At 40.2% G+C, this 15,044-nt stretch overlaps 4 protein-coding genes, 2 non-coding genes and 1 pseudogene across 7 annotated transcripts; 2 read left to right on the top strand and 5 right to left on the bottom strand.

Moving 5' to 3' along the window:
* Positions 1–15: 15 nt before the first annotated feature.
* On the bottom strand, positions 16–87 carry TRNAP-AGG. The gene has a single exon. It is a non-coding gene; the product is annotated as a tRNA-Pro (tRNA).
* A 111-nt stretch (positions 88–198) lies between these two features.
* Positions 199–270, bottom strand: TRNAP-AGG. Its single transcript has one exon. It is a non-coding gene; the product is annotated as a tRNA-Pro (tRNA).
* A 599-nt stretch (positions 271–869) lies between these two features.
* Positions 870–4,027, bottom strand: BNAC09G01470D. 2 transcript variants are annotated; one of them, XM_013837925.3, is made up of 15 exons: positions 3,898–4,027; positions 3,428–3,535; positions 3,208–3,320; positions 2,952–3,116; positions 2,769–2,873; positions 2,616–2,699; positions 2,429–2,544; positions 2,256–2,357; positions 2,066–2,179; positions 1,940–1,996; positions 1,771–1,837; positions 1,639–1,692; positions 1,474–1,548; positions 1,290–1,325; positions 870–1,200 (listed from the first exon to the last, which is right to left on the bottom strand). In XM_013837925.3, exons 3-15 carry the CDS (start codon positions 3,310–3,312, stop codon positions 1,081–1,083), a joined length of 1,200 nt encoding a protein of 399 aa, XP_013693379.1. In that variant the 5' UTR covers positions 3,313–3,320; positions 3,428–3,535; positions 3,898–4,027; the 3' UTR covers positions 870–1,080. The 2 variants fall into 2 exon arrangements, with proteins under 2 accessions (XP_013693379.1, XP_022564768.1); XM_022709047.2 differs by lacking the exon at positions 3,898–4,027 and having other exon boundaries at positions 3,208–3,333; positions 3,428–3,537.
* Positions 4,028–4,280: 253 nt separating this feature from the next.
* LOC106395613 (uridine kinase-like protein 5) lies at positions 4,281–7,739 on the bottom strand. The gene is made up of 12 exons (XM_013836017.3): positions 7,525–7,739; positions 7,353–7,444; positions 7,198–7,267; positions 6,911–7,123; positions 6,542–6,621; positions 6,180–6,458; positions 6,053–6,113; positions 5,747–5,807; positions 5,585–5,678; positions 5,438–5,510; positions 5,275–5,357; positions 4,281–5,195 (listed from the first exon to the last, which is right to left on the bottom strand). The coding sequence occupies exons 1-12, from the start codon at positions 7,604–7,606 to the stop codon at positions 5,013–5,015; spliced, it is 1,371 nt and encodes a 456-aa protein (XP_013691471.1). The 5' UTR covers positions 7,607–7,739; the 3' UTR covers positions 4,281–5,012.
* A 615-nt stretch (positions 7,740–8,354) lies between these two features.
* Positions 8,355–9,272, top strand: LOC106428873 (putative protein TPRXL). The gene has a single exon (XM_013869620.3). The coding sequence runs from the start codon at positions 8,660–8,662 to the stop codon at positions 9,233–9,235; it is 576 nt and encodes a 191-aa protein (XP_013725074.3). The 5' UTR covers positions 8,355–8,659; the 3' UTR covers positions 9,236–9,272.
* A 1,038-nt stretch (positions 9,273–10,310) lies between these two features.
* LOC106393251 (secreted RxLR effector protein 161-like) lies at positions 10,311–10,850 on the bottom strand. The gene has a single exon (XM_013833970.2). The coding sequence runs from the start codon at positions 10,848–10,850 to the stop codon at positions 10,311–10,313; it is 540 nt and encodes a 179-aa protein (XP_013689424.2).
* Positions 10,851–14,107: 3,257 nt separating this feature from the next.
* Positions 14,108–14,928, top strand: LOC111209996 (annotated as a pseudogene).
* Positions 14,929–15,044: the final 116 nt, after the last annotated feature.

Here is a 15,044-nt window from a genome sequence, read left to right as displayed (position 1 = left end):
AAGGGGAAAAAGAAAGGGGCGTTCCGAGAATTGAACTCGGGACCTCTCGCACCCTAAGCGAGAATCATACCACTAGACCAAACGCCCTCTTGTGTTTTTTTTTACAGCTCAGCTTTGATACGTGGGCCCATAGCTTTGATACATGAGGCCGAGTACATATTATAGGCCCAAAAAGGCCTGCAAAAGGGAGAAAAAAAAGGGGCGTTCCGAGAATTGAACTCGGGACCTCTCGCACCCTAAGCGAGAATCATACCACTAGACCAAACGCCCTCTTGTGTTTGATAGCTTGAGTTAAAGTATTAAGTCAAATTCTTAGCGTACAGACATGTTATCTAATCTGATGCTTTGGTCTACAATGGTGTTTTCTGTTGATTTTAGCTTAACCTCCAGCTTCATTGTTTTATTTTTCAATCAAGTTCACAATTAATTTCAGAAGGGATTTTTAATCATTCAAATGTGTTTTTTTTTTTTCATTTAATCAAATTTCCAGCTTAAATTCAGTTAATAGCAAACAATCTTTCTATCTCTAAGTGTGGATGACAACGTATTCCAATGTTCTTTCCATTGTTTCATATGCTAAGTGTGGATGACAACGTATTCCAATGTTCTTTCCGTTGTTTCATAAAGAGCATATCCAGTATTAAATCCATATGCCCTCCTTGGGCACTAGAACCCAATACTTGAAGATGTGGTGCTTGTGTTAGGCACTGGTAAAACATCTCCAACTTTACTCCATAATTTATGGACTAATCATTTTTTTGTTTGTTCATAGCTCTATTTTGCAGTAAATTGTGGAATGGAGTTGGAGATGCTCTTAGCCAGCAACTTTCATTGAAGATTTTTTTATATAGCTCAATGTAAAAGTGATATAAGTAAGAAGCGCATAATATTTATCTATACTTTCCTCTGGAATTCTCATACAATACTATGATTTAACAAAAGAAAATAAAGTTAATGAATGCGCTTAGATATTTCAGATTTCGTTAGCAGATAGGATGAAAGAAACTGCTCTTTTCCACAAACACAAAATGAAAGCAACGGGGTGGAGGAACTCAGAAAGAGACGGTTTTTGTCCTTTTGTTACCGGTGAGGTCGTGAAGAAGAAGAATTGTTGTGAGCAGATGCTTCAAAGTAAGCTTTCTCTGCCTCATCCAATCTGTCTTGAAACATCGTCCACTCTCTCCTGCACCTTTCCCTCACCTGAGAGATAACAGATTTAAAGTCAGAAAGTGTTTTTGTTATATCTTAAAAGACTACAAACACTAAAGAATCTTGCATGAATATCTTACCCCTTCCCATGGTTGTTTCCCTTCCTCTTGTTGTCCCTATCAAATTTTAGATTCACCAAGAAAAAAATGGACAAAGGTTAACAAGAAATTGTATTATATAATTTCTAAAGGCAGCCCAACAAAATGTAAAATCTTTAGTTTAGTAACCCATAATATAAATGGAAGAGGAAAGTTGTGAACATACTTGGTTCCCTAGTGATGGAACACCTTGATGAATAATCCATTGAGCATCTACCACTCCAATTTTCTCGTGCGCGTTCTATTAATTGCAAGATTATTGAGAAGCATATATAGAATCCATGACAGAGATATCTAACTGTGGATATAGGTGTGTGTCCAAAAGGCATACCTGAACGCATTTTCGAACCGCAAAATCCAGACCCCATCCGTGAACTAAATCGTTCTGCGGTTATAACTCAACAGTTAGAATTTGCTGACGGGAAACAAAGATGACACGGAGTTAGGTTCCTTTTTGTCATACCTGAATCATATGCCACACACATCGCCATGCTTTACGGGAGAAAACAGGAGCCATAATCTCTACGAATCTGAATGTCATTTACATAATCATGAACGATAAAGATACTCACTAACCATCAGTGAAATACTAAAAAGAAAAGTTATATTGATATGTGTATAAAGTAGCATACGCTGCACAAGGGGGTAGATTTGGATCACTGCACCACCCATTCCTCTCCTCAGCATGCCTGCAAGAACATGCAAAAGCTGTTGAATACGATCATTGCAATGGTAAAGAAAGTACTTAGGAAACTCACTTGTGGACTTCAGTGTCGTCTCTTTTCTTTGTCATCTCCCATGTGAGACCCTCATAGGGCTCTAACCCAGGCTGTGAGATCTCCAAACCATGTTTCTTCACCACCGCCAGATATCTATCATATCATTTTAACTGTTAATAAGCTAATAAGCCATTAGAAGTAAGTCAAAGTTTCAAAAAAAAAAACATACTTCTCAGAATCAAAATGTTCCACGCCAAGATCCTCATCCCATATGAAGATATAATCATAGGGAGCAACTATGTCCGGGTGAAGAAACCGCTTGGCGTACCACCTTCATGGAAAATTCATAGTCAGTACATAGAAACTCTTATTAGGAGGAAGATTGGTGTTTAGCTCGCTAACCATTTCGTTTGTTTTCGGATGCTCACATGAATGGCTCGCTTCGACCATTCAAACTCTTCCCACTCGCTGGCCCGGCCATCGTAGTGAAACAGCATTATAGTGAAGTTATCTGAGAACTGAGAGATTCAAAAGTTAAGCTATAGAAAGAAGATTACAAAAAGAAACACAAGGAGGCAGTATAGTATACCTTCTTCAACGCAGCGTCTATGTTTTTCCTCTGACCATAACCAACCGTAAACGTTACTAGATACCGCTGCTTGGTTTTCAAATCCTACACGCCATAACCAAACAAAATGTATAACATGATCTTAAAGCCATACAACAAGTCAGTAGATCCAACCTCATTAGGGTCACCCCACAAACGACGGAGGTATAAATCTGATTCAGGTGTGACTATATCTGGAGGCAGCCTCTCAGCGCCACGGGGATTACTAGGAACCCATATCTGCAACACCTCTATAAAGTTCCATCATTTCATAATAAAAACATAGAGAGTCTTAACAAGATATAGCTGACCCCCAACCTTAGTATCATTATAAGTATAGGGTGGATCAGGGATGTCATTCTTGGGTTTGGAGCTCTTTGTGGAAGACCAAGAGCTAAACAGTGTTTTTCTTGATAAGTCCGAGTATTTATCCTCAATGTATGCAAGATCGATGGAGGGGAACAATGTGGATGGAAGATTCATCTAACCATAGCAAAATGACATAATCAAGTTGGAAAAAAGGTATAGAGATAGAGACATGGTGCCACCAAGAGGAGAAGAGTGTTAGTCTTACCTTAGTTAAGGTGAGAGTTGGGAAAGTAATACCCATAAGGAAACCAACTATAACCCCGAAGAAGGATGCTACAAGTAGCTTCATCATTTGGCTGGGTCTTCTCATGTTTTCCTCTATGGTTTAATACTTCACTTAGATACACATTTTAAAAGCCTTGTGGAAAAAAAAAAAAAAAAAAGCACCCACTACAGAATGTGCCTAGAGGCTAGAGGTTTATTACCTGATACCTACTGTCTATGCAGGTGTACAAAGTTGGGCTACAAAGAAATGCACATGTTCGATTCCTTGGCTTACGTCACAATTGCATCCTTCGATTCGATGCATCTAACTACAACAAAAAGAGTAAGAGAACATGATCAACTTAAGAACAATCCTTGAGGATCTTGAAAGAGAAAAGCTTTATAAAGCAGCCTACACTATATATCATCATAGAGTGGAAACTCGTTATCCTTAACCAATCCACAATATCATCTCCTAAGAGAATAGCTTTCCCCCAAGCTATGGATATATACTCTTCTTAGGGTATGCTACTGTAAATCACTACCAAAGAATCTTAAATTGAAATTCACCAAGGGATCACACACCAACACGACAATAATTTTCGAAATTAACAAATTTCTGAGCATAATTCAACCGACAACAATTCCAAAAATAAAATAAAAACAAAGGGAAGAACATGCGATCGCATACCGAAACAGAAAGACAATAAAACTTAGAACTCGTCAAAGCGCCGATCAAAAAAGAGCAAAAACGGGGTCTGGTTCAACGTTTGCGAGATCTTCTCTCCTTCAGCTTTGAATCCCACACCGATGGTCCACGCTCCGTCGAAATTACTGCCACAGGAAGCGGTAAAATCGGCTGCGTTTCACCTTCGTGTATCTTAACTGGGCCTTTCTTTCAGGCCCATTGAAATAAGGCATGAATATATACACGTGGCAGAGTGTAAAGTAAACCACTGGCAAGGTAACCACGTGGCAGCCAGACGGAGCTTCATGGCATGTTTGTAAAGTGTAAATAAAAACAAAGCACAAGTGAACTAGGGTTTTGTCTGAAAATCTTCTGTAGCTCTTCTTCTTCTTCTTCTGCTTCTGCTTCGTTTGTCGTCATCGTCGTCTGCAAGTTCTCAGATTTGAAGCGTTGTGATAAGACTCGAATCTCTATCTCTCTCTTGCATTCAAACGTTAGAAAAAAATGAGAGCTTTTGAAAAATGAGACTGATATTGAATAAGGGTCATGAACGTCGTTCCTAAGGTATAACAGAGATGGCGATATGCTATTCTCCTGCGCCAAGGATCGCACTCCCACTCTTTGGTATGCCGATGATGGCGAACGGCTTGGAACTTATACCGTGGCCACAACGGTGCCGTTTGGTGCTGTGATGTCTCACGTAAGCCTCGCCTATAGTAACCATTTCTTTTTTTTTTTTTGCTGCTGCCTTTAGATTGGTTCTTTTAATTTAAAAGCTGGTTTGCAACGACAGTATTGGTTTTGAAAGACGCTGCAATGCAATGAGATGGTTGCTTCTTATTTTCCCGGGAATTATTACCTAATCTTGTATGCCTTTTATTCAAATTCAAAGCCAAAATAAATCAAGTATCGTATGAACCATAAGCAACTATAAGATGTGACTGAATATATTATGTAATGTGTTCGGGATGGAGAAACAGAGAATTTAAACGAATGTTGGCAAACCAGAAAAATAATGAGGTTGGAAGAAACTCAGGATGTATTAGAAGGTTATTTGTGAAGGGAACATCACATTCTTTTAATTAAGAAGTATGAAAAAAACAGCACATCTTTTTAGCTTACTTTGAGATTTTCAGACCAGCTTGATAATTTTTTGAGTTGTCAGTACCAAAGTAACGGTCTGCGAATTCTCCCAGGCCTGGAATCACACGCGAGTCCTCATTGAGGGAGGCATCCATCTCCGAAGTCACAATCTTTACCATTGGATGTTTCTTGCATAGCGCATGAATACCTTGAGGTGCCTGCATTTTTATTCTTGCATCAGTAAATAACACGAGTGAGGAAAAGTAGACAAAAGGTTTTGTTTGGTTGGTTGTTTACTGCTATGAGGTTGAGAAAGATGATATGTGATTCTGGAACTCCCTTGCTGATAAGCAAAGATATAGCCTTCACTGCTGAGTTTCCTGTTTAACACTCTTAAAGGGTTAGGCATTGAATGTTATAACCTTTGTTTGTATCTTTTTGTGTGGGTATTACTACGAACCTGAAGCTAGAACAGGGTCAAGAAGGAAGACATGTCTGCTTGCGATGTCTTTTGGTAACTTCTCATATATCAACTGCACAGAAATATCACTCAATCATTGGAGCTGAGATGTGTAAGAAAACGTATTCTCAGAGAAAGGAAACAGACCTGACGGCCATCGTTATTCTCTCTGTGGATTAAGATTTTACCAATCTTGATTCCGTTGCAACAAGCTCTTAGTGCGTTCTCCATGCTTTCTCCACTGTAAAACACCATAAACAACATATAGAGCTACGAACTATAAAGCAGAGAAACTAATGTAATAGATACCTTCTGATCACTGAGACGCCACACAATCTCTTGCAGAAGTCTACTCCGGTGTATACTGATCCTGTTAAGTTTTAAAACATGCAAACACTTAGTACTGCTAATCCCACCCCTTTTGCAAAATTGTTAGTAGTTTTTCTTGTAATCGACGTCTTATAAATTTAATCCAAAGTGGGAATATAGTTTCCATTACAAGCCGACTCTAACAAAATTACCCAAATTAAATGTTTCCTAATCTAGCTTCGTTCGAACCATCACTCTGGTACTTTCCGCTAGACCGAATCCAGAATATTTGGGTAGTTTAGTTACCTGTTGGAGTAGTTATCTGTTTCTCTGTGAAAGGAAGATGACCAAGTCCATGTTCCACAACCTAAACACATACAACACCCACTCTTTAGTTTTGTGAATGTGAAAGCCTATATGTTTTTGGCTTTACCAGTCGAATCAATCGGTCAGCATAGAAGACGAAATCATGCTTTGTTGTGTTGACATCTCGGATAAGAGTATGCATTCCTTTGATCTGGAACGTAGAAGATATGATGAAGATGTTTGAGTATATCTTACAGAGGTTGTGTTGGCACAGCTTTGTACGGATATGTTGAACAATGAGGTCAATGGCAACATCGTTGTCCCCTCCTCGAGGTATGATTATATCAGCATACTTCATCGATGGCTGGATGAACTCATCAAAACTCGGCTTCACAAACTTGGTGTACTGTAAAATAAAATAAACATTCACATATAACTTCCATTAAACAACAAGAGTGATACAGGGAGAGAGAGAGAGTATATACTGACTTGCTCAAGCACGTTTTGGATGTTTCTTCCTCTCTGGACGGTATCACGCTGTATCCTCCTCGAGAGACGTACATCAGCATCTGCATCAGTGAATCTTGTGAGCATATAATTTTTTTTTGGTATGCCTATCAGCTTCCTGTTGGTCCCAAGACAAACACTAACAGACTAGCTACTACATTGCATGATCCGAGTTTAGAATGCCTACGACTAATGTTAGGGGTAGGGAAATTATTTGTTACTGAACTACCATATAAACTCCATGGACCGAACTGGCCAAAATGGTTTACGTGCCCCCAAGTCTTTTCTCACTAGACTACTACTGCTTGGTTAAAATGATTCATCTTGAGCTAAGAGGATATACAAACAAACCTGTATCGACAAAGATCTTCATGTTCATGAGGTCACGAACTTGAGGGTCATTAAGAACCAATATCCCTTCTAAGATGATTACGTCAGCTGGGTTAACCGGACTGGCTGACTCAATGCTCTGATGGGTTTTGAAATCGTAGCTAGGGATGCTCACTGGTTGGCCAGACCGTAGTTTCTCCATACAAGAAAGCAAAACCTCCGTGTTGAACGCGTCTACGTATACGTAGTTTAAAAACGTGAATGAAACCCCCCAAAAAAAACAATCGATTTTGATTTACTAGTTATACCAGGATGATCGAAATTGTATTCGTGAACCTTCTTTAGTTTCTCTTCACTCAGCGAATGATAAAACGAATCCTGAAACTCGATTTTGTTATTTACAAAATTTGAAGTTTCCGATAGGATCCGTGACAATATAGATGGAAACAGTGTATTATGTTACTTGGTTCACAAGCACGACACGTTGATCGTGTAACTGAGACATGATCATGTCGCAGACCGTTGTCTTCCCGGAGGCGGTTCCGCCGGCAACACCTGGATGAGTAGAGATCGGTTAGATCAAAATTCTAACAAAAGTGAGGGTTAAAAAAGTCGCGACGGAGGTGGAAACGTACCGATCACGAAAGGCTGTTTAAGAGGAGCCGGAGCTGAAGGGAAAATATTGTCAGTGATCGAGCCATTAGATAATTGCTCCATCTGCTTCTTCCTCCTCAATCTGATAGCTTTGAATCTAAACGTTTACACAGTAAATCAAATAAGAAAGAAAACAAATCTGAATTTTTTTTTTTAATTAGATAATAATGATTTGCTATAAATATGTATCATGTAGCCCATCAGGTAGCTTAGGTTTTCACCTGATGTGCATGCAAAGGCGCGTTTAGGGATATAGCCGGGGACGAAAACGACGCCGTATTGTAAGCCATGTTCTTGTAAATTAGGACGCTTCGAGTATCTTTTAGTTAATTTCTTTTGTTCTAGATTTTACCAATTATAAACGTGATTTAGAAAACCGGTATAGAAATTTGGTAAAATAGCCGGTATGATTTGCTACGGTTTGCATAAACCAATGTTGAATGAATAACTTGTTGAAATAAACCAATGGGTGCGCTTCCATTGAAACACTAAGATGGCACAGAGCCACAAGATTCTGAATAATCCAAAAACATTGGTGAAAAAAAGACAAGACTGATGTCTCACGCACACGCTCTTGGTGGAGATGAATGCAAATGCAGATACTTGAGATTCTCTTTCATTCGCTTCACCAACTTCTATGATTTAAACTCGCTCCATCAATGGGGTGATCTTGGTGCGAAGAACATATGTTTCCACAACGGTTGTATTTGGATTTAACTTAAACGTCACTCCATAACGGAACGTAGATCAATTTTTAATGAAATTTAACTAATTAGTTAGTACAAAGTCACTACTCATCACGTGTTCTCTCTTGAAAGTTGCAATTAGCATCACCACATGTTCTCTCTTTTACTAACAAAAGAATGAAAGATGAAACCAATAATTTTTTTTTGTAAGACTAGTGTCGATGGACTCGGTCAACCAAAACTTCGGTCAATTCTTCTATAAATTAAAACTTGCTTCTTGGTTAATTTCCTCCACAAACAAGAATCACTCTTTTCTTCACTTTTCAAACTTTTTCACCGTTATCATAAACCACACCCAAGAGACCAAAAAAAACAAGAAGTCGTTTATTACTTAATTACTACACAAAAGAAACTCACATTAACATTAAAAATGACAATGACCTTTAGGCTATTGTCTCTCGCCGTCGCGGCTTTGGCGGTAACCGCCGTATTCGCCGCCGATCCTCCATCACCTGCCGGCGCGCCGAAATCTAATGGCGATAAGAGCTCAACCTCACCTTCCCCCGCTGCCATGGGGTCACCAAAATCAACCGCATCAGCCCCAACCTCGCCGCCAACGGCTTCTGCTCCGACCACCGCCAAGAAGAACACCACCGCCACTCCCAGCGCTTCCCCATCTTCAGGTCGTGCAAAGCCTTCTAAATCTTCGTCGACCAAATCCCCGGCTTCAAGCCCCGCCTCAAGCTCAGGCGATAACTCCGAAGGTCCCACCAGCTCGTCCGAAGGACCCACTAGCTCATCTGAAGGTCCCACCAGCTCGTCTGACTCACCCCCCACCTCGTCTCCACCAGGTCCAACACCAGACATGTCTCCGTCGTCGTCCACGGACGAAGGAAAAGCCAGCGACGGCCCTGGAGCTTCAGCTCCGACGGGAAGAGCCTCGTCGATTCAGATCTCAGTCTCCGGATCTGCTCTCGCCGCCGTTGCATGGTTCTGCTTTGTATGATTGAAAGTTTCATGTTAAGTTAATTCTTTTGGTTACACTCCTCGACACGTTATATTCGTGCATAGTACGGAGGTTAGGGTTTGATGTAGTTTGTGTTGTTTTGTGATTAAGTGATCATGTAATCTTAGTCGTTATGTATTTTAAACCATTTAATTCTTATGGTTATAAAATGGATTTGTTTCAATATATCGATCTTTACGTAGAAAAATTTAGAAAATCATATAAAATGACATATTATGTATAGTTTTGTGGTTTTCAGTTAGCAGGCATGCATATGAAAACAAATATCCTAAGAATATTCTAAAAATAGTTAAACCAAATCTTCATATATATAGAGAAACCCGTAACCGTAAATAGCAAGTTGCTGAATAAACACTTACGTTAAATTCCAAATCTCCTTTATCATTCAGTTCTCCTTTGAAGATTTTATCGATCTGCTCAGAATCATTATCGTATATACAAGTAGAACCATATATCCAAAGATAAAGTAAAAGGTTACACTCAATTAATAGAAGAGACCAGGGGATCAATATCAAGTTGGGAGTTAAAGTTGCACAAACACAAAGATTATAAGAACTTCTCTTCTTATTAGATTTAGAAACTCTCTCAAAACTAAACCTTTCAATATGTTTTTCTTGATGGAACATCTCTCCATGAGAATTCTTTATATAGGAAGAAGCTACATTTTTTCCTAAGAGCGAAGCTACATCTTTTCCTAATAATAATATGGAAACATTCTTAAGCTCGATATGTTTTATTTTTTCCTTAACCCATCAAACTTCACTTTAATGAGTTAACTTGCTCCTCAAGTTAATTGGAATTATTCAACATTCTCCCCCTTAATTCCAACTTGAATCTTAGGTATGTTGATCTTCTGAACTCCGATGAACTTGCGCATTGCTTCGAACTTGATCCTTGCCAATGGCTTAGTGAGTATGTCTGCCTTCTGCTCCACTCCAGGTACGTGCTTCACTTCGATAAAGTCGAACTCCACACATTCTCGAATGAAATGGTACTTCGAGAGTATGTGTTTGCTTCTACCGTGAAACACCGGGTTCTTGGTGAGGGCTATCGCTTACTTGTTGTCAATCTTCAACACGACCTTCTTGTATTCTTTGTTCATGATCTCGACCATCAACTCCTTTAACCAAATTGCTTGTTTTGCAGCTTCCGTAGCTGCCATGAACTCCGCCTCACATGAAGAGAGTGCCACTGTGGGTTGCTTGCACGATGTCCACGTGATCGGCGATGTTCCTAGGTAGAACATAAACCCTGTAGTGCTTCTTCCATCATCAACGTCTATGTTATGGCTGTTGTCACTGTAACCTGTAATCTCCGTTGTTCCATCATGTTTGAAGAAGAGACCATACTCTGTAGTGCCCTTTATGTATCGTATTAGATGCTTCACTGCTTCTCCATGACTCTCTCTTGGACTCTGCATATATCTGCTTAATACACCAACCGAAAACGCCAAGTCCGGTCGTGTATGAAGAAGATACCTTAAGCATCCTATGATGCTTCGATACGATGTTGCATCAATCTCAGGCTCCTCCTCTACCTTTGATACTTTCAAACTCGTGTGCATCGGAACATGAGTATAGTTACATGACTCCATCTTCGTCTTGACAAGTATACCTTGCGCGTATCCTTCTTGTTTGATGTGAATGCCATCAGCTCATTGCGTTACTTCTATACCAAGATAGTATGTAAGCTTCCCGAGGTCTGACATCTCAAATCTTCTTGACATATCATCTTTGAATCGCTTGATAACGTTGAGTGAAGTCCCTGTTACAAACAAGTCATCAACGTATATAGCTATGATCAGAAGCTCCCCCTTCTGTTTCTTTTGATATACCGCAAGTTCCTTGGTGCAATTCGTGAACTCCATCTCCTTGAGAACACGATCGAGTTTGATGTTCCAAGCTCTCGGAGCTTGACACAAACCGTATAGTGCTTTGCTAAGTTTGTACACATGATCCTCCTTTCCTTTCTCCACAAAGCCTTCTGGTTGAGTAACGTATACATCCTCATTTAAGTCTCCATTCAGGAACGCAGTTTTCACATCTAAGTGATGGATCTTCCATCCATTAGTTGCTGCTAAAGCCAAGAGTAGTCGTATGGTTTCTATCCGAGCAACTGGTGCAAATACTTCGTCGAAGTCTATGCCTTGTTATTGCACATAACCTTTTGCAACTAGCCTTGCTTTGTATTTGATCACCGTTCCATCTGCATTCCTCTTGATCTTATAGATCCACTTCAAACCTATCGGTTTCACACCTGCCGGCTTCTTGACGAGCTTCCAGGTTTTGTTTTTGATGATAGATTCGATCTCTGCCTTCATTGCATCGATCCAAGCTTGTATTACTGCAGCTTCGATGTAACTTTCTGGTTCACCATCGATGGTGAGCAAGAGTCTGCCACTTTCAACTTCAGCGAGTAGGATGTAATCATCGAACCGCTTTGGTTTTCTGATGTTACGACCATATCTTGATGTTACATGCGGGTCTTGGTTTGCATCGTTGTTCTCTACTACTTGCTCTTGTTCATCTGCGTCTACAGCTTCTTCTTCTTCATTATTGTTTTGCTCTTCGTGGTGTTGGTGATCTTGATGCTCATCACCATCTCCTTCTTCTGTAACATCAATATGAGGAAGCTTGAATGATCCTGGTTCTTCGTCTACGTTTGTTGATAGTGTGGACCAATCCCAACTTTTCTTCTCGTCAAAGATTACATCTCTACTAACAACTATCTTCTTCGCAACCGGATCATAAAGTCTGTAAGCTTTTGAGCCGGGCTCTGTGCCTAGGTTGATCACCATCCTTGATCGATCATCCAGCTTCTTGAGATGAGGACTGTTGATTTTTGCAAAAGCTACACATCCAAAGACCCTTAGATGCTCAATGTTCGGTTTCTTAACATACAAGCTTTCGTATGGAGTCTTGTCTTCCAAAGCCTTTGTAGCAATGCGGTTTATGAGATACGTTGAATGACGTACTGCTTCTCCCCATAGCTGATTAGGTATCTTCATAGCTTTCATCAAAATTCTAGTCATCTCCATTAGTGTTCTATTTCTTCTCTCAACCACACCGTTTTGTTGCGGTGTATACGGTGCGGTGAGATGTCTAGTTACACCGTTTTCTTCACAAAAACGAATGAACTCAGAAGATGTGAACTCTCCTTCTCTATCGGTGCGAAAAGTCTTGAGTTGTAGCTTCGTTTGATTCTCCACGTACTCCTTGAACTTTTTGAACCGATCGAACGCTTCACTCTTCTCTCTTAGCAGCATCGTCCACATATATCTTGAGTAATCATCAATTAAGACAAATACATATCTATTGTTTGCTGGTGTTGATGGTGATATCAGACCGCACAAGTCACCATGTACCAACTCCAATGCGTGTGATGCTCGATACTTTGCTTTAGGCGGGAAAGACTTCCGAGTTTGCTTCCCAACTAAGCAGGCGATGCACACATCTTTCTCGTGTATCACCTGAGGCATCCCTACTACCATCTCCTTGTCTACCATATTCTTCATGACTCCAAAGTTCACATGTCCTAGCCGTGCATGCCATGTCCATGTAACATCAGTTTCTTGTATTTGAAGACACTTCGGATATTCAACCTCCATTGGCGTCTTGTACAATCGGTTTGGTTGCCTTGCGACTTGTACTAATAGCCTTCCACGGGGATCTTTCAGCATCAGTAAGTCTTCTTTCATATTAACCTCACAACCCATCTCGGTTGCTTGTCCAAGACTTATGATATTGTGTTTAAGACTTGGGATGTAGTAGATATCTTTGAGTGCTCTTCTCTCCCCTGTTTTTTCGATGAACGTGATCGAACCTTTTCCAACAATCTCGACGTTTGATCCATCACCGAATTTGACTTTGCCTTTGATGCTCTCATCTAGGTTTGAGAAGAACTCTCTATTGCCTGTCATATGGTTACTTGCACCATTGTCAAGGTATCATAAACTCGTATTTCCATCGCATTCATCAAACCTCTTAGGAAACACTCTCTCTTCGTTGAGGAATACTACTTCATGCATATATAATGCATCTGCTTCTTGTGTTTCCGTTAGGTTAACTTCTTCTCTTGGTCGTGTAGGACAATGTGACACGAAGTGCCCCATCTTGTCGCATCGCCAACATCTAACCTTAGAGTAGTCCTTCTTGGTCTTGTCTGAAGCTTCTCCTCCTTTGTTATGACCATCAGAACCATTAGACCTTCCTCGTCCTCTTCCTCTTCCACCATAACCTCTACCTCTGCCTCTTCCTCGCGAGTTGCTATGGCTTCCACGACCTTGTGCATCATTCTTTACAAACATTAGCTTCGTTTGATCTTCATCTTGGGTTTCTTCTTTGATGCGTTCTTCGAAAGCCTTCAATCTCCCAACAATGTCTTCAAATCCTGTTGAATTTAGATCCAACACTTGTTCTAACGAAGCTACGATGTGAATGAACTTCGTTCTTGGAAGTCCCTTCAGAAAATTCTTTACCAGCTTTGATGCTTCCATTATCTCTCCTAACGCGGCTGCTCTCGATGCTAAGCCTGAAAGTTTTCCTGCGTAGTCATCCACCATGTCTGTGTCTGTCATCTTCAGTTTGTCGAACTCAGACATCAAATTTTGTAACCTTGCTTCTCTCACGCGATCAGCACCTAGGTTACGGGATTTGATAGCTTCCCAAATCTTCTTCGATGTATCATGTTCTCCAATCAGAAGTATTAGCGCCTCCGGGACTGATTGAAAGATTAGAGCAATCGCCATATTGTTCTTCTTTGCATCGTTACTCCCTGGATCAATTGTATCCCAAACTTCGTATAAACGAAGCATCACTTTTATTCGCATCGACCATACGGTGTAGTTGGTCGATGTTAGCATCGGACATCGTATGTCCTTCTTCATCTCAAGACCTTTATCACGTGCTTGAGAATCGTCTCCCATGTTTTGATCGAAGTTACAACTCCTCTTGTAAACGACCTTCGAAACCTGGAGCTCTGATACCAATTAAAGTTGCACAAACACAAAGATTATAAGAACTTCTCTTCTTACTAGATTTAGAAACTCTCTCAAAACTAAACCTTTCAATGTGTTTTTCTTGATGGAACATCTCTCCATGAGAACTCTTTATATAGGAAGAAGCTACATCTTTTCCTAAGAGCGAAGCTACATCTTTTCCTAATAATAATATGAAAACATTCCTAAGCTCGATATATTTTCTTTTTTCCTTAACCCATCAAACTTCACTTTAATGAGTTAACTTGCTCCTCAAGTTAATTGGAATTATCTAACATGGAGCCATATTTTCCTAGTCTTCCTTCTCGTAGTTCTAACCATTGTTAATGGAGCATTAGCAGCTGATACTGAAAAACCTCTACCTGGGGAGAACATATCACCAGCAGACAACTCTACAAAGAGCATGATGGATAACCTTGGCCCGTCTCAAGATTATCCAGATTATGAAATCCCTAAAGAACTTGCACCGGACGGTGTCGAGGTGGTGGGTGATTACGTGCCCATCAGCCCTATAGGAGGACAAGATAATACTAATCCGCTTGCACAACCCGAAGCGGATATGAATGTCAAAACCTCGCCATCTAGCTCCATCTCTAGATTTTCTTCATAAAAAGTTTTGACTGTTGCTGTTACTGCGGCGGGAGGAGCAGGTTTATTTTTCTTAGGAAACGGATGAGATCAATTGACCTTGTTGGATTAACCCTATAGAGTGTTATAACTCTCTTTTTTCTTACAGTAAAAGGTCCTTATATTGATTGCTAGCAGCTTTTTTAGGCATTCAAACATGTTTGT

This window comes from Brassica napus, chromosome C9 (genome assembly GCF_020379485.1).
Source record: "Brassica napus cultivar Da-Ae chromosome C9, Da-Ae, whole genome shotgun sequence".
Taxonomy (NCBI): Eukaryota; Viridiplantae; Streptophyta; class Magnoliopsida; order Brassicales; family Brassicaceae; genus Brassica; species Brassica napus.
The sequence above is the reverse complement of the archived record's forward strand: the minus strand, read 5'-3'. Positions and strand labels throughout refer to the sequence as shown.